The sequence below is a fragment of the Delphinus delphis genome, chromosome 6 (genome assembly GCF_949987515.2).
Source record: "Delphinus delphis chromosome 6, mDelDel1.2, whole genome shotgun sequence".
NCBI lineage: Eukaryota > Metazoa > Chordata > Mammalia > Artiodactyla > Delphinidae > Delphinus > Delphinus delphis.
The window spans coordinates 80,871,284-80,890,011 of NC_082688.1; the positions used below are offsets into that span (position 1 = coordinate 80,871,284).

An 18,728-nucleotide genomic window follows, 5' to 3' on the forward strand; every position below is an offset into this window, starting at 1 on the left:
GTCGGCCCTTTTGGACCCTCATACGTCTGACTCCAATTCTCAATGCTAATCTTATCCCAACATTTTGTCCCGAATAATGGCCCTAGGCTCCAACACTGACCTCTTGACCTCAGGTTCTACTGTTAAATTTTTGACTCCCGATACCCGCTCCCTCACACTGACTTTTTACTCTTTAATTCAAGCCCTGAACCTAACGCCCTGATCTCTTGACTCTAAGCCCCACTGCCAACATGTAAACCCTCAATGCCACCTCCATGCCCTCTCATTTAGTTGCCAGCTTTGACTTCCCCATGGCACCATCGCCCCCTGGTGTCATCTTCCAGTCGGTGCATCGCAGCGGTCAGTTATCCCAACTAGTCCCTGGGTCCCCCGCCATGCCAAGGTTACAGCTTCTGTGTGGGTGCGCATTTGCATGTGTGAGCGCCAGATTTACCTAAGGTTCGGACAAGGGTAGTATGACGGCGGGGGAGTTATAACAGCACATTGCATTCCCGGCCGGTGCTTGCAGGGCGATACACTCCTGGAGAAGGAAGCAGTGGGCAGGAATGGGTCGGGCCTTTTGACTTCCCTCTACGCCCCAACCCAGACCAAGACTCTGAGCTGCACTTCAGGTGTCAGTCCTACTGCTCGGAGATCCTCCCTTCCGGCCTCCTGTCCCTTCAAGACCTCGAAACGTCGCCTCTGGGAAGACACCTGAAGTCCCTCTCCCCCTAAGGCCTCGTTTCTGCCGCCCAGGCTGGGCGGCGGAGAACGCTGTACTCTGGGGAGGGTTGGGGTACAGTCATTGAGGACCTGGGAGCCCCCGGATCCTCAACATGGGACAGCAATTACTCCAGCTTATCGACGAGGCGACGTTTCTGAGGCTTAGGCACTTTCTCGCTCCTCCACGCCCTTGTGAGGGATAAGACCCAGTTTCGCACAATGAATCAGTCTCTCTCAGCCTGGGGAGGGACGGGGTATCACCACGGGGTTAGGGACAGCGTTCAGGATCTCCCTCCCCCTTTCACAGCTCTCTAGACAGACGCAGACATTGGAGTTCTCCTAGGCTCAGCCAGCCTTGTCTAACGCCAAGTGCAGGGAAAGGGCCGCGTTGCAGTCTGGGCTTCTGCTGAGCGCTCGAGCTTCAGTTTCCTCCACAATAACACGCGACGCTGTCTACCTCCAGAGGTGGTGCGGGGCCCCGAGGAGGCCAGGGCCCTTCTGGTAATGCGGTCACCACCTCCTTGCCTTCTTAGAACCCAGCGATGACCCTGCCCATTACCAACGGTGACCCGAGGCCCAGGAATAGGGGACACTGTTCTGAGGACACATGGCACTCCGCAAACTAGAACCTGCGTCTCCAGGGTCGGGTGACCAGGTAGGGGGCGGGGCCGGCGGGTGTGGGAAGGGGGAGCAAACTGGTGCGCGGAGTTTGTTCCTCAAAGAAACCCTCGGGCAGAGCCTCCAGAAGACGTACAGGAGCCAGGTTGACCTTTAGCCCAGTTCAGGAGGGATAGAATCAGGAACTCGGGTATCTCCGTGCAGGTTCTCCCGCCTCAGCCGTACGTTTAGGCCATGAGGCCCCAGGGCGGGACAGGGAGGCGCCAGTAAGCGGACCGCGCGGGCTGGAGGCGGGGTGAGGTCTGGCACAGACGCAGGTCAGAGCTATAAGTGGTTCGGGATGGAGCGTCCGCAGCTGGGGTAGGGGGGACTCTGGGGGCGGGGCTTGCTTGGGGGCGGGGCCCGGCTACTGTGCGCGCGGCCCTGCGAACCTTGCAGTCGGCCGCTCCGTGCGCAAAAGCCGCAGGCGACGTTCGGTGCATGGTGGCCCGGCGACGCAGTAGTCCATGCCAAGCAGACAGTGGCGGCCCGAGCAAGCGCTTTCATAACCCTGGCAGGGCAGGCGGCCCGGCAGCGGGTCCACACACCCACAGCGGGGCGTGATCTCTGGCAGCGGCTTGTTCCGTGACAGCGAGTTCAGCATGTTCACCACTACCTCGCGCTCTGCGCCCGCGGGCCCCGAGCCCGGGAGACCCAGACACAGAGTCACAGGAATGGGAAGAGACAAGGTCAGAGACAGGAAGAGATGGAGACACAAACAGAGACAAGGTTACAGCCTCTCCAGGGCCCTCGGCCTCCGCCCCGTACCTCGGGTCTCCATCCCTCCGTCCTTCTGGCCTACACATTTTCCTCCACTGTCCCACCATCCGTTACCGTAGGCGTTGAGTCGCTCCGGCTTAGGAGGGTACACCAAGGGCATTCCTCGAACTACTGTCTCCATCCCGGCCTCCTGGAAGTGGCACACACGCTGCCTCAAGCTCTGACCCGGAAGAGTTCCTCCTTTGGGGGTTCTCCCAGAACACGCAGACTAGTCCCAGGCCACGCCTTCACCCGCCCTCCAGAAGCTCCCCTACTCTCCCACGTTCTGAGTGTTTGGGGTTGTCGCTGGGCAACGCGTTTTACTCCGCCTCCCAGGTGGTGGGGGTGGGGGAAGTGGAGCTGTAGGTGGACCAGGTCTGGACCTGCACCTCTGACATCCCTGTCTCACCGTTTGCCTCTGATTTTACCCTTCTTTGTCTAGCCGACTCTGTGTAGCTGTGTCTTCGTGTCTCTCTAATAGGGATTTTTCAATATTGCAGTGTTGCCTGCCCATCAGAATCACTTGGGGAACTTATGAAAAATTCTGATTCTGATTCTTGAAGTTCTGATTCAGAAGAGTTCGGTCAACCTGAGGTCGGCCATCAACCTACAGTTAAGAGCCCCTACTCTTGCCTGGTATCCTTACATCTTCCCTCTTTCTTCATGCCTAGGGCCGTGGCTGGACTCCTTCCTATCTCTTTGGAAGACTCTCCTGTATCTATCTGCTCTGCCTCTGGATGGCCTTGTTCTCCCTCCTTTGTCCTTGCTCACATCACAGAGGAGGGGAGAGGAGCAGGTAGACTCAGCCTATCAATGACTTCTTGGCCAGACCATGTGGGAAGGCGCCAGGTGGCAAGCTTCAGGAAGGTAGCGCCTCAAGGAGTGCGCACCAGCCATGTCTCCACAGAGCCTAGCCAGAGATTGGGACCCAGAGGCCCAGCACAGCTTCACTCCTGAGCTCCCTTGTTTCCTAGAAAATATAAACCCTAGTCTCACAAATGGGAAAAGGCCTTGGAGCATTGTTGGTGGGAAAGGGATGAGAAACTAATGGTGAAATATCAGACACTGTGGTTTGGGAGGCAGATGGGGGGTGGGGGGTGGTCCCAGGCCCCAGGCATCTTTGCTGGGCACAGTAGATACCTTAGGCAGGCGAGGAAGGTATGTGGCACATTTGTTCCAGCCCGTACAGTTGTAAGGTCCCATCTTCCATGTATTGTACTGGTTACCGCACAGGTGGTTTGGGTTGTATTTGTCTGCTTGATCATAGGGGTGGAGACATAAGACAGTATTACTTCTTATTCTGCCCCAGGATCTGGGACCCCTTCGATATTTTTCCTCTGATCCCCAGCACAAAGCTGGACGCTCACTCATCTCCCTTAGGCCAGAAAAGCCCAGCCTGGCCCCATACTTGTCTTAGACACTGAGATGCAGCCTATATCCCACCTAAGACAAGCTTCTGAGTGGAGCGTGGGTCCTTTGAGCTGATCGCTTTTCATCCTGGCACCACCCTCTCTGAATCAGCCAACCTGGAAACCCTGGAAATGGGCCTCCTCCCAAATCCTCCCTCTCATCTTCCACATCCAGCCTCAAAGTCTGCTTATTCTGCCTCCTTAAAATCACTTGACTCTATTCTTTCTTCCAGTCCCCCATGATATCACTCCTGTATCTCTGCAGTGCCTAAACCAGGAGACAAGAATGTCATGGTTAATAGGATGGACTCTGTAGACTGACTCCTGTGGTTCAAATTTCAGCTCTGCCATATATTAACTGTGTGTGACCTTGATCTAGTTAATTAATTTCACCTTGTCTCTATTTCCTTAATTTTAAAATGGGGGTAATAATACTATCTACCCCATAGGGTCCTTGTGAGATTTAAATAAGTTATTATATGTAAAACATTTAGAACAATGCCTGGCACAGAGAAAACTATCATCATCATCATCATCATCATCATCATCACCATTATTATTATTGTTTTTATTATTGTTATTAGCCTACTGGTCTTCCTGCCTCATTCTGAAATCCTACAATCCGATCTCTACATAGAAACTGTGGCACTTATGATAAATGAAAATCTGACCAAGACAGTTCTCTACTTAAAACCCTCCAAAGCCCCACCCATCCAGTCACCTAAGTGTCCTGTAAGTTCCTCTCTGATCCACCACTCTAACAGTGTGAAAGAATACATGTGAGAGATTAGGAAAGGAGTTCTAGGAGCCCTAGAGTAAGAGCAGGTGCGTGTATGTGTGGGACAGTGTGTTGGGACTTGGAGTTCTAGGTTGGTGGGTTGGACATACTGAGTTTAAAGTGTTTGGGGCCATTCAGGTAAATTTGATCATAATCAGATAAAGGAAAGTGGAATCCTGGTAAGAGGACAAGACTAGAAATAAACACTTAGAGTTGTCAGTAATTAAAGATGTGGGTTAGACTAAACGGTCTCAGGAGAGGAATAAGGAGAGAGGAGGGTCCGATCAGCATCCCGAGGAACCCCATGTTTCCAGAATGATTAAACAAGAGACCCAGCAATTGAGGCATCAGAGAAGCTGAGGAAGGAAAGAGTTTCACAGAGAGTGGTCAGAGTGAAATACATAGGGTAGGTCTCATGAGGAAAAGACTGAAGAGTCCCATGGATGAGGTAATTAGAACCATACAAGATCAGTTTTAATAAACATTAAACATGAGTGTAGGAGATGCAGACTCCCAATTTCAATTGAAGATTAATCATCAATTCATTCAACAAATACTTATGAAGCCTGCTGCTATTCTAGGTGGAGGGGGCACAGCTCTAAATAAAACAAGACTCTCTGTTCTTTTGGAATGTACAGGAAGACATAATAAACCCCTAACCAAATGAGAAAGATAATTTCTCATAAGGCATAAGGAGTGAGGAAGTAGAGACATAGACTCTATTTCCAAGAATCTTGGCTGTGAAGGGGAGGAGCAAGAGAGAATTTTTAGACAGGAGGAAATTAGAAAAGTCTTCCAGGTTGAGGGGAGAGAGATGTGGTGAGGCAGAGGGATGCAGGAGAGAAGGGAACCTGATGGAGCAGGGTCACTAAGAAGATGGGAGGAGATAGCACCGGAATACACATGGAGGAATTTGTTTGGAGGAGGTTAATGCTCCCTCCCTCTCTCTAGGGATAAGGCCCAGGCCCCTTCCAATTCTTTGGCATAGACTGGGAGCTCCCAAAAGGCAGAGCCTGGATCTCCTCCTCCAGGGTCAGGGGTCAGGATCAAGGTCACGCCAGGTGGTTGGGAATCAAGCTGGAATGGGGGTAATTAGAGAAGAAGCCCTGGTCGAGGATGGGGATAAGGTTTGTATAGGATCAGGGTGGAGGTCAGAAGTCAAGTTGGGTTCAGGTGTAGGGTCTTTGTTGGGGTCACTGAATGGGGTCACAGTTGGGTGATGGGTGAGGCCCTACCTTCCTCTTGAGACAGCCAGTATTTCTCAGGCAAGTAGGGGTGGCCTGGTATGGAATTCTTATAGCGGTAGTCCTGCACAGCACACTTGACCCTCTTCTGCTGGGCTTCAGGATCCACGTGGCGCTGCACAGTCTGAGTCAGGCCCTGTCAAGGAGAGAGGGGAGGAGATGGCTAGGTGCATGGAGACCCCAGCCTTGGTATCCAGCTGGACCTAGATTTAGCCCCTATTGAGGTCAGCCCAGGTGCGTCTCCCAACCCTCTCCCTATGCCAGAGGGATCCCCAGGCCAGCCTTGGTTCCCTCTGCATAGTTCTTTTGCTTGAATCACCCTTTTCTCCTTTTCTTCCATCCAAGGCTCGGACTTGGAACCCAACATTTTCCCTCAGTCAGAGTGGTTTTCTGATGTTCTTCTCATTTCTGTCCTTTCCTTGACTGGGACCTATAAGGGCAGAGCTGGGTGTTCCTGTCCTCTTTCTTCCAGACTGTGTGCTGCCTGGGAGCAGGGCCTGGGTCTTCCCCAACAGAGCAACAGGCCCGTGGAACAACCTCAGGAAAGGCTGGCTGCCCCGGGAGCTGGCTACCTTAGGCAGGTGTTTTGGACAGGAAGGGCTCTCTGTGAATCTGGCATCTTGAAGGAGATGAAGGATGGGGCCAGAGGGGCACCTACTTTAAAATCTAATTCTCTGACTCCAACCTGACCCTAATTCTGCTGTAGCTCTCATCTTGACACCAATATTACCCTTGACCCTGACATATACGTTGTGCTGGTCCACATCCTATCCTGATTTTTTCCCTGATCTTGGTTCAGGCTCTAGGCCCCTCTGCTTCTTGGGGTTCACCTCATCTTATCCCAACACCCCTTGTTTGGCTGGGTCTGTAGAAGCCCAGATCAAGGGCCCCCTTTTCCTCAGCTAAAGGCCCATTGCCAAGTTAGGCAGCTAGGATGAAAAGGCAGCTGGGTTCCAGGGGTGGGACACCCAGCAAAGTCAGACACCAGAAAGGACTTTCTCATCATAGTGGGCAGCAAGGTGCTGGGATGACGCTGTTGCACTGCATTTCACCCTTATGATCTGAAGAGCAGAGGCTTCTCTTGGCCTGGGATGAGACCTTGCTGCTTCTAGTGCTCCTATTCCCCTGAAAACCCCTCAGCTGAGGGGCTTCTTGGATCCTCCGTGCCCAGCTGAGGTTTTGTTCTGTGGGCAGATCCTACACAGTCATACTCCATATGGGTGGAGGGGCCCCATGACTTAGCACTCCCCTGAGTTTTACATACACACAAACACATGCACATCCAGACATACACATAGATCTGTGCGCCCAGATACACTCATAGACAGATGTACATCTATACATACACACTCAGACACGCTCACACACACACACACACACACACACACACACACACAAATAATCATTAGAAGAACTCACAGACTCTTCAGTGTTTCCATTCGAGGCTTTCCTCAGATGTCTGTAATCTTTGACTGCTCATGTTTATGAGTAGGAGACTAAAAAGGCTCATTGGAGGCTTTGAGCTGTGGGTGGGCGTCATTGTAGGATGCTCTGGCTAGACTATTTGTTGCAAACTCTGTCAGTATCTGTAGGTCTTTTCTCTTGGGCTGATCAGATCCCTCGGAAGAGACTCTTTCAGTCTTTGGCTTGAGAGTAGTGACCTAGCTGCCATTGTTCTGAGAACCTAGTGGAGAAGAGGGCTGCTGGGGGTTTAGCATTCAGCATATGGAGGTTCATCTGTTTTCAGTATGGTACCCTGACCTTAACTGGAATCTCCAGTCCTGAGATCCTTGCTAAAAAATAAGCCTTCTGACTTTTGCAGAGATGGGTGAGCAGTCACCCTACGGCGTGGAATAGAAGAGGGGGTTTAATTGCTTCTTAGCTTTCAAATCATTATTGTTTCAGCCTTGGTCCTGTCCCATCTTCTGTTCCAGAGAAACCTAGTATTACCAATTTCTGAGCCTTTTAAAAATTCTGCAGTTTTAAGTTGAATTATGTCTTGTGTTTCCCACTGCTGGCTTTGGATTCAGCTTTCTCAGATCTGCTGTGTCAGTTACTACTTATCTATCACACTTTCCAGCTTCTGAAATTTTGTCATTGTCCTTCCTTCTCACTATTCTTGCAAATTTATGTCTTAAATATGCATTTATTGTAGTTTTCGAGGGGTTTTAGGAAGGAGTCAAAACGTGTTCATTTCAACCCAGAGAATTATAGTTCTTTATATATTCTACATATTCCTTTGTCAGTTACATGTTGCAATTATCGTCTCTCAGTTTGTGGCTTGTAACTTCATTTTCTTTTTGGTGTCTTTTGATGAACATAAGTTCTTAATTTTAACATAGTTGAATTTATTCATCTCTTATGTAGTGCTTTTGTGACTTAGGAAATCCATCCATAATCTAAGATAATGGAGATAATGTCATAATTTTTTCTAAAATTATACAGTTTTACTTTCCATATTTGTGCCTTAATCTGTCAGGAATTTGTTTTGGGGTTTGGTGTGAATTAGGGGATCAATTTAGTTTTTATCCACATGGATAACCAGTTGTCTCATTGAGTAATCTATCTTCTCCCACAGATTTGTAATGCCACCCCAAGCCTGAAACATCTTTTCCCATAGCTTTACTTTCAGTCATCTCTGTTGTATATCGTTTCCATATATGTGTGGCTCCATTTCTGGTCTGTTTTATTCCATTAATCAATTTGTGTATCCCTGCAGTAATATTATGCTTTATGAATTTCTATAGCTTGGTAATAAATATTAATATCTGACTGGACAAGTCCCCTTCTTCTTCAGGTGTGTTTTAGCTAGTTCTTGGGCCTTCGCTCTTCTCTATAAATTTTAGAGACAGCTTGTCAAATTCTTCAAAAACTCCTGTTGAGATTTTAATCAGAATTGCATGGAATCTTTATGTTAGTGACTCTTCCTATTTATGAGCATGTTACGCCTCTTCATTTAAGTATTTTTTTAAAGTATTCAAAGTTTTATAATATTATCCATACAGTTTTGCACACATTGTTAGATTTATTTCTACTTACTCTCACTCTTTGTTGCTAAAATGACATATATATTTTAAGATTATGCTTCCTAAATATGCTTTTTATCTTAAATTCATCCAACTTTCTAAATTCTCTTATTCTAATAATTTGTAGATTCTATAAACACAACTGTATCATCTGTGAATAATGACAGTTTTTGTAAAAATTCCTTTCCTATCCTTGTACCTTACATGATATTGTTTTCTAATATACAATTTACCTGATATTGTTTTCTAATATTTGGTTCTTTCTTTAAATTTTACAAGTTAAAAATTATTATAATTATTTTCTATGGACAATGTTTAAATTTATCTCATGTTTACCAGTTTCTTAGCTCACTATTCCTTCTTGCATCTCAGACCTTCCTTTTGTTATCATTTTCCTTCTCCCCAAAGTGTATCCTTTAGAAGTTCCTTTATTATAAGTCTTTTAAAATTTTTTATTTTTATTTTTGGCTGTGTTGTGTCTTCGTTGCTATGCGTGGGCTTTCTCTAGTTGAGGCGAGCGGGGGCTACTGTTCGTTGCAGTGCACGGGCTTCTCATTGCGGTGGCTTCTCTTGTTGCGGAGCACGGGCTCTAGGCGCGAGGGCTTCAGCAGTTGCAGCACGTGGGCTCCGTAGTTGTGGCTCGTGGGCTGTAGAGCGCAGGCTCAGTGGTTGCAGTGCACGGGCTTAGCCGCTCAGCAGCGTGTGGGATCTTCCCAGACCAGGGCTCGAACCTGTGTCCCCTGCATTGGCAGGCGGGTTCTTAACCACTGTGCCACCAGGGAAGCCCCCTATTATATGTCTTATTGTAGTAAATATTTTAGTTTTTGTCTGTGTCTTTATCTTTCTTTTGTTCTTGAAAGGAAGACACATTGAAAATAATTTCTCTCTGCATGTTTTTAAGGTCATCTCTTAAGCTGGTGTTGTGCAGTTCCACGTGTTACCTAAGAATCTATGGATTCATTTCTCTTGTTAGTTGTTGAAAATCAAGAGCCTTTGTCTCTTCAGATAATGACTACTCTCCTTTCTGCTCTTTCCTTCTGGAACCCCGAGTAGTTGTGTGGGATCTTCTCTTTCTTTCCTGTTGCTTAATGTTTCTTCCATATTTTCTACAGCTCTCTGTCTGTCTGTGCTGCATTCTGGGAAATTTCTTTTGCTCTGTTTTTTTTTTTTCCACACTGCACAGCTTGTGGGATCTTAGTTCTCCAATGAGGGATGGAACTCGTGCCCCCTGAACTGAAAGCGTGGAGTCTTAACCACTGGACCACCAGGGAAGTCCCCCTGCTCTGTTTTTCATTTCACTGATGTTCTTAAGCTGTGTCTAATTTGCTCCTTAATCCATCCATTGAGTTTTGGTTTTGTTTTTTTTTAATTTTTTTTTGAGTTTTGGTTTTAACACATATATCTTTTATTTCTAAAATTTCGTTTCTTTAAAAAAATCTGTCCATTCTTTTAAAAATATAATCTCTTGTTGCATCCTCATTTTGATGAGTTCACATTTTGCTCAGAAAATTCATAATTATTTTGTGTTCTTTAACTATTATTTCCAATATCTGACATCCTTGGAGGTTTAAGTCTGCTGTTTGTTGTTTCTGTTGACTGTCATATGGTGGTTTGTTTCCTTATGTCTTTTATTGTGAGCTCAGATCTGATTGACCATACTCTAAGGATACCTGGAAACCTACATTGAGGATATTTTCCACCATAGAAGGTATACATTCATCGTGTATGTGTGTGTGTGTGTGTGTGTGTGTGTGTTGGGGTAGCGGGGAGGAAGGGAGCCCGAGATCACTGGACTTTCTGGTTCAGTTGCTCCATCTTTCAGCTAGTTTAAGGCTTAAACTCCTGCTTGTAGTACTGATAGTGGCGTTTGTCCTCAGGGCAATCCTGTCTTCTTAGTATACTTACTACTCATCTCCACTGACAGTCCAAAACGAAATGAAAATTAATTTTTATGCAGGACCTAGTTGTTTGGAAGCAGGAGGGCCCTTCAGAGTTTCTAGACCACCATACTGCCAGAAGCGGAAGCCTTTTCCTTCATTATTAATCCCACTGCTATCTGACTTTCATTCCTCACCACTCGCTGAAGCTGTTTAGCCAGGCGGCTAAGTGTTACTACATCCAAGAGATCCCTTTCTGTGCTGACAGCATTTGACACCGAGCTTTGTCTAATAATGCTGTCTTTGTTGGTTTCTCTATGATTTTCGTCCTATCACTGTCTCCTTTTATGGCTCTTCTTCCTTTACCTACTCCTGAAATATTGACATTCTCCAAAGTCCTATCCTTGGCCATTTTCTTACTCTTTTTTTGGCAATCTCTATGACTTCAGCTACCACCTATATGTTGATTTCAGAATTCATGTCTGTAGCCCAAACCTCTGTCCTTTGCTTCAGATAAGTATATCCAGCTACACAGCAGACATCTTTTCCTGGAAGTCCTTGAATATTTTTGTCCCCAGATGAACTCCTAATCTCTCTCTAATCTGCAATTCCAAATCTCAGTTGGTAGCACTGCCCTTCCTCCAGTTTTCCGGAGTCCAAAACCCAGAAGTCCTCTTAATCTCTCCCCTCTTCTTTATATCTAGATGGTGACCAAGGTGTGTTATCTGCTTCCTAAAAATTCCCTCCTATTGAGTTTGGAAAAGCAGGCAGACACTCTCATCTTTTGCTGGTGGGCATGTAGATTATTATAACCCTTATCACAGCAATTTGAAGTGTATATGCAAAGTTTTTAGATTCACATATCCTTTCCCGCAACAATTTCTATCTATGAATTTATCCTAAGGGAATAGTTGATATATACAAAGAATGTACAAGAATAATTATACTAGCAAAATTTTATAAATAATCTAGATTTCCGATAATATAAGATTCCTCAACCATATTTTGGTACATTCATAAAATAAAATACTATAGTCATTAAAATTACATTATAGAATATTTTTGACACAGGAAAATGTACTTGATATATGGTTTTGTGAAAAAAGCAAGATTCAAAATATTAGTATACGATATGACACCACCTTCATAAAAAAATATTTGCTTCCTGAAAGGGCATATAATAATAAATTAACGGTAGTTATTTTGGGTAGTGAGAATTATTTGCCATTTTCTTTGTGCTTCTCTGAGTGATTCCCCACTTTCTGATTGAGCATATATTTATTTTGTAATTATAAAAATTATTTTAAAAAGACTCTCCTATTCAACAGTAGGAGAGTACTATTGAGAGTATAACAATAGTCTCCTATTCAAAAATACTCTCCTATTTTTCACTGCTACAGTCTCTCCTTATCTCCCACCTATATCCTCTTCCCTCATCCTTCACCACCTCACTGGGCTTCCTGCCCTCAACTCCAGCCCCTTCAATCTCCTGCCACAGTGGCCAGAGTGTGTCACTCACAATCCAAGCATGACACTCCCACGCTCAAAAGTCTGGACCATTATGACCACATTTCTCAACACAACCTGAAGCCCTTCACGGTCTGCAGGCTTCTCTCTTACCATAGAGCTGGCCTCTCCCTCTGCTCCAGTTCTCAGTTCCTGGTGGGTCCCTGCCCCTGGGCTGCCCTTTCTCACATTCCTCTTCTGCTCGAGTGTCCTTCTTCTGGATCTCTTAGCAGACCTGCCCTTCAAGTCCCGGGAGTGGCTTTCTCTCTGTTATACCAGCACAAGCCTCTGCTGGTGCATGTTCTACACTGGGCAGTCCTACTTTGTTCACTTTCTGCCGAGAGATCCTCAAAGGCATGGCTTGGACCTTCACTGTAACCACATTGTCCCTGACACATGTAAATACTCAGCAAAGTTTTGTTGGGTGGTACACACAGATAAACTCCCTTGGGCAGAGTCACAATTAGACTTACAGATCTCTCCATTTTGTGAAAGCCGCACAGCCCCACTTGGCCACCTGTCTTCAAGTACAGACACAGGAGACTGTAATAAGCATGCATAAAAACATTCTTGTAGGCAGAGCCCACAGGCAGCCTCAGGGCCTTTGCACTTTCTGATCACTCTGCCTGGAGCCCTATTCTTTCAGTTCTTCACATGGCTATTTCTCACTCACCTTTCCAGTCTCAGCTCAATGTCACCTTGAAAGAGAGAGCCCTCTTTCATTACTTCTATTTAAGTAGCTCTCCCTGGTTACTTTCCATTTCCAGTACCCCGTTTATGTCCTTTACACAATTTGGGACAATTTACAAAACTCTTATTTATTTCTTGATTATCATCTATCTCTCCCCATCTCCTACCCTGGTGGAGTAGGAGGGCACCATGAGGGCAGGATCTCGTATTACTTTATATATATCATGATAAATTCCATGCCTAAGCAAATGAGTCACACACATACACACACAAAGCTACAAATAATTACAAACACATAATGACAACCACACACTGTCAGTGATCCAGACACCCACAGCCGTACACTCTGGACTGCCCGCCCCCCAACCCCCGCCCCAGCTCGCCACTTACCGGAGTCACAAACCTGTTGGCTTCCCAGGCCCACAGAGGTGGGTCCTTATAGCCCTCCTTGATGGAGGTAGGATCCTTGTAGGAGTCACTGTAGGTGCTGATGGGGGTCTTAGTCTTGTGGGAAAAGAGGAACATAGTGGGGTCTAGGGGATGCCGTGGTGGGCTCTACCTACCAGGGGCTCCTGCAATACATCAGTGACCACCCAACCCCCTTTCCTAGACAGCTAGGCAGGTGCCCCAGCTGCTGCGACCCCCCTCCTGTGGAGGGTCTCTCAGCTTCCCTCCCTCACAGCCTTCTTGCTCCTACCCCACCCTGATTCCCTCTCTAGGATGGGCAATGCCCATTATGATATCACCTGGCTCAGCCCCAGCCCTGGAGAGGTGAAGAGGTCTGATTTCCTCCCTACCCCAGTCTCTTCCTGCCTCAAGCCTCTCAAAACAGCCCAATTTCCAAGAGTTCACAAGGTCCCTGGAGATCTTCTAGGCGAAGCTTCTCACTGTGATGAAGAGAAACAGAGATTCTGAGGGGTCAAGTGAGTCATCCAGAGCCGCTGCAGCTGGTCGGCGGCAGGCCTAGCCTGGGAACCCACAGGTGGAGGTAGGGTGAAAGGCGCATTCAGAGGATTGGTCCTCTGCCCTTCCCGGCCCATCTGCCCCTTGCCCGCACCCCAGGTAGGGAGCTGAGGCAGGCTTGTTTGATGCTTTTAATATCATTATTTGTGTTACACGATACACAACCAAGGATGATGGTCAATACTGCGATGGAAATGTTAAAAAAAATTTTATACACGGCTCATGTCTTCCACACACCTTCCTGGAAATAAATTAGTGAGCACGGAGAAACGGCTGGCTGGCAGCCAGAGCTGAGGGTAGAGGGAGTGTTAAGGCAGTATCTACAAGGGGCAAGGGTGGCAGGGGGCAAACTAAGGCCTCGATTCCTCCCCTCCAACCTCCCCCACAGGGAAGGAGGGAACCATGCACTTTCCCTAGACCCAGAAAGTGCTGGCTGCCAGCTTCGTACTTCTCTCCGCTACACTTGCTACACTGCCTCAGCTAGAAGCCCTTGCCTGCCAGGGAATTAGGTATATCTTGTGGGGAGGGAGCCTTTCCCTTATTCCTCAGGGCCAGAGAGGTTAAGCAGTGGGCCAGAGTCACACAGCATGTCAGCAGCAAAGGCAGCAGTCTAAGTGAGCCTTGGCGGGGGCCCTGCCTGGAAAAGAGGAGGTACCCATGTTCTCGAAGGGTGAGTCAAGGAGGCGGGGGGTGGTGGTGGTAGTAGTAGTAGGAAGCTTGGTTTTGGGGCCCAGATGACCGGGGGTGGGTATGCTGACCGGGGCGGGGGGGGGGCGGGGAGAAACAGGCTCAGGTGGGGGCCAGTACGGGCCGTGTGAGTCCTGCAGGTGTCTTCTCCGTCCTTGCTTCCCTTTGGCATTTTCTCATCATCTAACCGGGGTTCCTGCACTGGAGGAGTTAGGCGTGGGTTGGAGGAGTTGAGGGTGGAGAGCTGCACCTCAGCACTCAGGAGCTGGCAGTCCCTGGGTGTGGTGCAGGGAGAGGTGCTACCCCTCCTAAGCCAGCAGCCTTACTCTCTCTTCTCACTGCCCTTGCCCCCTTCCAACTCCCACCTCCCAGGACTGGCAGCCAGGAACTGGGCTGTGTGTGTGTCCTGTGCATGCTGGCAGCATGTGAGTGGTATATATTAGAGTGGATTGGCCAGCACGTGGGGGAGGTCAGCATGGAGGAGTGGCCCTGGGATACGGGGTTTGTGCGGCATAGACCTGACCAGGCGTGGGCTATCTGTGCTTTTGCTTTCCTTTGCACGGGCAGATCTATACTGCCCAGGCCCAGGGGAGGGCCATGGTCACCTTCTCCCTCTTGATTTTCATCCTCAGCTTTTCTAGCCACCACCCCCACCCCTGCCACCACTGAGAAACAGCAGCAGAAGCAGTAGTACATACATTCTGACTCTCAGACACCCACACAGCTACACACACCATAGATACTCACATACACGTGCACAGACACACACAGACACACACTCACACATTTCCCAAAAGATCCGATTGTACTCAGGCATACACAGGTCCCACAGGAACTTCCCCCTCTCTTTTCCACCATAGGAGGAAGCAATGAATGATATGCAACTCAGGAAGCCACCAGATGTACTCAAAAGACAACAGAGACCTCCTTATCCACCTCCACAGAAATTCCTATGAAGAAATGCCTTCAGGTTTGGAAGAGCCTTAAAAATAATTTCAGATGCCGCTCATTGTACAGTGGAGGGAACTGAAAGCCAGAGAATATAAATGGCTTGTTGGAGGTAACGGGGAGAGTGCCGGAGCCTTCTGACCGCCAGCCCACTGCACTGCTGAGCAGCCTCTCACACCGTTAACAGGCCACACAGTCACTTCCCCACCGCAGACGCCACAGACATCTGGAGACACAGGCCCAATGCAGAGATGCAGACACACGCCCTCACAGCCCCAGGCACACACACGTTCTGCCAAGCTGTCCCTGCCGTACACATGCAGCCACTGTGTTCTCTTAGGCTTGCTTCCTTGAAGATTCTTCCTGGGAAGCAGCCTCTGGGATCTTGGGCTAGAGTGAGACCGGAATGGGGCATTCGAGGCCAGCCTTAACTCCTGCTTCCAGCCCGGGACAGAGACCAATGAATGGAACAGAAGTGTAAGTGTGTGTGTGTGTGTGTGTGTGTGTGTGTGTGTGTGTGTGTGTGTGTGTGTGTGTGTGTGTGTGTGTGTGTGTGTGTGTGTGTGTTGGGTGGGGGGATGAGGCAGGGCACAGAGAGACAGATGCATTAGTTAGGGGCAGGTGAGGGCAGATCATACCACCCTAAACTCTGGCTGTCTGTAACGCCCACCTCACCCTCCACACAATCCAGAGAGCAAGGAAGGGGGTGAATGAGGCAAAGAGGAGAAAGAAGGCAGTGATCCCCAAGGGTGGGGGACAATATCCCACTGGGCAGCTTTATCAGGCTTCCCATCTAGAGATGAGGGTAGAAACGCAGATGGTACGTGGGCCAGCAGGGGGGCATGTGGAGGTGGCTCTAAGGGGCTGGGCCCTGCCCCTACTGCCCTGGGCCTTTCTCCTTCCCAGCCCCTTTCCTTGGCTGGTGCTGGGGGATTCATGGCTTCACGTGGGTGGGTCCAAACCCCTGGCTTTGTGATCCCTCCCCCACTCATTACTGTTGGCCTCCCTGCAGTCCAGTCACCCCTTTCCTCTACTGGGCTGCAGCTTTGGGGAGGGGGCAGGATGCTGGGCGAGGTCCCCCAAGTAACTGAACAAACCGCCCCCTCCCCTCCTCAGCACTCCCGGGGGTGGAGAGAGACCCGGTTTTGGTTTCTCCGGCTCCATGAACACACAGAGGTACACGTCCTACCATAGGAGGAAGCAATGACTGTTACGAGGTTGGCGGCTGTAGGGTGCGCGGGGGCCGGGGGCAGGTGGATGAGCTGGGGAGGGGTTGGCCCCTGCCTGGTCCAACCTGGCCCCCGGCGGCCCCACCCCGGCCGGCCGCAGTGGCCCCGCCAGCTACTGAATGTGGCAGGCGGTGGAGGACGTGGCCTGGCAGCACATGCAGGTGGGGTTCACAGACTTGGGGGGGATGAGGTCCAGGTCCTCATCGTCGGGGATCTCGTCTAACCGGTAGCCGTCCTTCAGCAGCTGGATGTTCAAATCTTGGTTGATCTGCTGTAGGCAAAGGGGAGGGAGGTCAGGCTCGGGACCATCTGGAGGCACCACGCAGGGCCGGGGCCACATGCCCAGGCCATCGGCGCCCAACCTGTTGCATCCTAGGTCTCTCCAAAACCCCAGGCTTTGCACCTCCTCGGCCCCAGCCTCAAGCACGTCCCCCTGGGGCCCCACCCCGCTACACACCGCACCCCATTCTAAGGGCAACTTCCCCCCTTAGGTCCTGCCTCTATTCGGGCCCTGCCCTCATTTCAGGCCCTCTCCCGTAAGGTGTCGTCTAGGTAAGGGCCCTGTTCCTGCTCCAACCCGGGTCCAAGCCCCGTCCCTAACCCTGGGCCCCCGGCACTAGAGGCGGAGTCCAAGGCCTCACCTTTCTTTCCGGCCAGATCTTATCCCAGGCCCCGCCCCCGCATGGGCTCCGCCTAGCTTTGCCCACTGCTCCCCTCAGGGTGTGATTTGGCGTTGGCCCCACCCCTTCTCTTGGAGGTGGGCCTGCTTACGTGTGTTTAGGACAGGAAGGGATGGGGCCTCACCTCAGCAGAGGAGTAGCCAGAGGAGGAATATCTGGACATGTCAAAGTCATCATCACTGGCCGCAGGGGAAAGAAGACAGAGAGGAAGTGACTCCCAGATATTAAATAGAAAACTCTCTTTACCTTCCCCCACCGCCATCAGTCAATACCTCACCCCTCCCCAACACTTCCAAATAAACAGCACGGTCTCAGTAAAAACGGTGCTTGCTGTGCGAATGCAGTTTCAAGACAGGTTCCCTAGCTCCACCCTTCTAAATTAATTGCCCCCCTTAGCCTCCTAAATCCCCCAGAGCCCTCCCTCCTTTTTTTTCTAGGCTCAAATTATCCTGGTTTGTTGGGTTTTCCCAAAGTCCAGATCTAGCCAGGTATGTTCCCAGCAGTAGGGCGCCTTCCTCAGAGGGGGCAGGGTGCCATGCAAGGCATCAGGGCCCATTTTAGGGGCAGCCATTGGATCAGCTGTCCCAGGACAGCAGCAGATTGCATAGTTGCCTTTTCCTCTCTCTGCTCTCCCCCACCTCCAGGTAAAAAGTTCCATTCCTTGCGGGGGTTCACAATTGGAGAGGTCCGGGCTGAGGAACACCCCAATTCCAACAATATAGCAAGTACGTCCTGTACAGCCCACTTGTGTGTTTGCACAGGCTGCTGTGGCTTGCCCGGCTGCCCCAATGTCTCTGTACACACCTGTCCGTGTCAAGGGCTACCAGTGGCTTCTCGTCTGGGCTCTGGTCAAGCGAGGAGTAGCCTTTATTGGGGACGACCAGCCTGGGTGGAGAATTGTGGGGACTGGATTGGCAACTGAAGCACACAAGCCTGGTGAGGAACTGGGTTAGGACGTGCCGACCACCTCCCTCACCCCTACGCCACCCTCGCCACCTTGGATCCTGGGAGGCCCTCTCCTCTCAGAGAGGAGCTGAGCCTGAGGAGGGAGGGAAGATGGGAGGCTCGGAACCAGCAGAGATAGGTGCTGGCTGGCAGGGCCCTGGTAGGGTGGAGCGGGGCGGGGGTGGGGCCTCTACCTTGTCCGGGCCATGACATTGTTCTTCTTGGGTTGCTGGTTGACGGGGCTCCCCATGCTGCCATTCTTCAGGGAGCCCTTCCGGGCCAGCTCCCGCTGCTTCTCTGCAGGGGAACATGGGAAGGAAGCTGTGTCCTGCCCCCAGGGGCACCCTGCCTTACTGTTCGGGGCAGCCTGGGCTGGGCCTCCATGGTGAAACCCCTTGCTTCTCTAAGAACTGAGGCAGGGATCCAACTCCAGGCCCTGCTGCTCGGGAGAGACAGTACTTGGCTCTGCACAACCTGAGGCAGATAGTGAGGGGGCAACATGAGGAGGCTGACCCCTGTCTTCCAGGAGCTGTACTCCCAAGTTGGGCAGCTAGTGTGTGCTTGATTCCAGAGAAAGGTTGGAGCAGGAAACATAGAGCAGAAGGATGACAGGGCTTCCTGCAGGTGA

General features: G+C 49.8%; 2 protein-coding genes across 7 annotated transcripts in view; both read right to left on the minus strand.

Moving 5' to 3' along the window:
* Positions 1-244: 244 nt before the first annotated feature.
* On the minus strand, positions 245-13,173 carry SPMIP6 (sperm microtubule inner protein 6). The gene is made up of 6 exons (XM_060013492.1): positions 13,039-13,173; positions 5,541-5,685; positions 3,259-3,374; positions 2,194-2,269; positions 1,757-1,983; positions 245-520 (listed from the first exon to the last, which is right to left on the minus strand). The coding sequence occupies exons 1-6, from the start codon at positions 13,171-13,173 to the stop codon at positions 434-436; spliced, it is 786 nt and encodes a 261-aa protein (XP_059869475.1). The 3' UTR covers positions 245-433.
* A 2,569-nt stretch (positions 13,174-15,742) lies between these two features.
* The window catches only part of FAM219A (family with sequence similarity 219 member A), a 53,065-nt gene continuing 50,079 nt past the window's right edge, over positions 15,743-18,728 (minus strand). For 4 of the 6 annotated variants that reach the window (XM_060014917.1, XM_060014914.1, XM_060014915.1 and 1 more), the window contains exons 3-6: positions 18,295-18,397; positions 17,960-18,040; positions 17,280-17,334; positions 15,743-16,746 (exon numbers count right to left, since the gene is read on the minus strand). In XM_060014917.1, coding sequence (XP_059870900.1) covers positions 16,588-16,746; positions 17,280-17,334; positions 17,960-18,040; positions 18,295-18,397 — 398 coding nt within the window. In that variant the 3' untranslated portion in view covers positions 15,743-16,587. The remainder of the gene's footprint in view (positions 16,747-17,279; positions 17,335-17,959; positions 18,041-18,294; positions 18,398-18,728) is intronic. The other 2 variants (XM_060014916.1, XM_060014913.1) reach the window with 1 other exon arrangement.

What these genes read in the sequence shown, in the direction of transcription:
- SPMIP6 (XM_060013492.1), bottom strand. Translation starts at nt 13,173, where the DNA reads ATGTTCCTCTTTTCCCACAAGACTAAGACCCCCATCAGCACCTACAGT. An exon ending in CCAACAGGTTTGTGACTCCG is followed by an intron (nt 5,686 to 13,038) that starts GTAAGTGGCGAG and finishes TCTCCTTGACAG; the next exon opens with GGCCTGACTCAGACTGTGCA. An exon ending in ACCTTCCTCGCCTGCCTAAG is followed by an intron (nt 2,270 to 3,258) that starts GTATCTACTGTG and finishes TGCCACTTCCAG; the next exon opens with GAGGCCGGGATGGAGACAGT.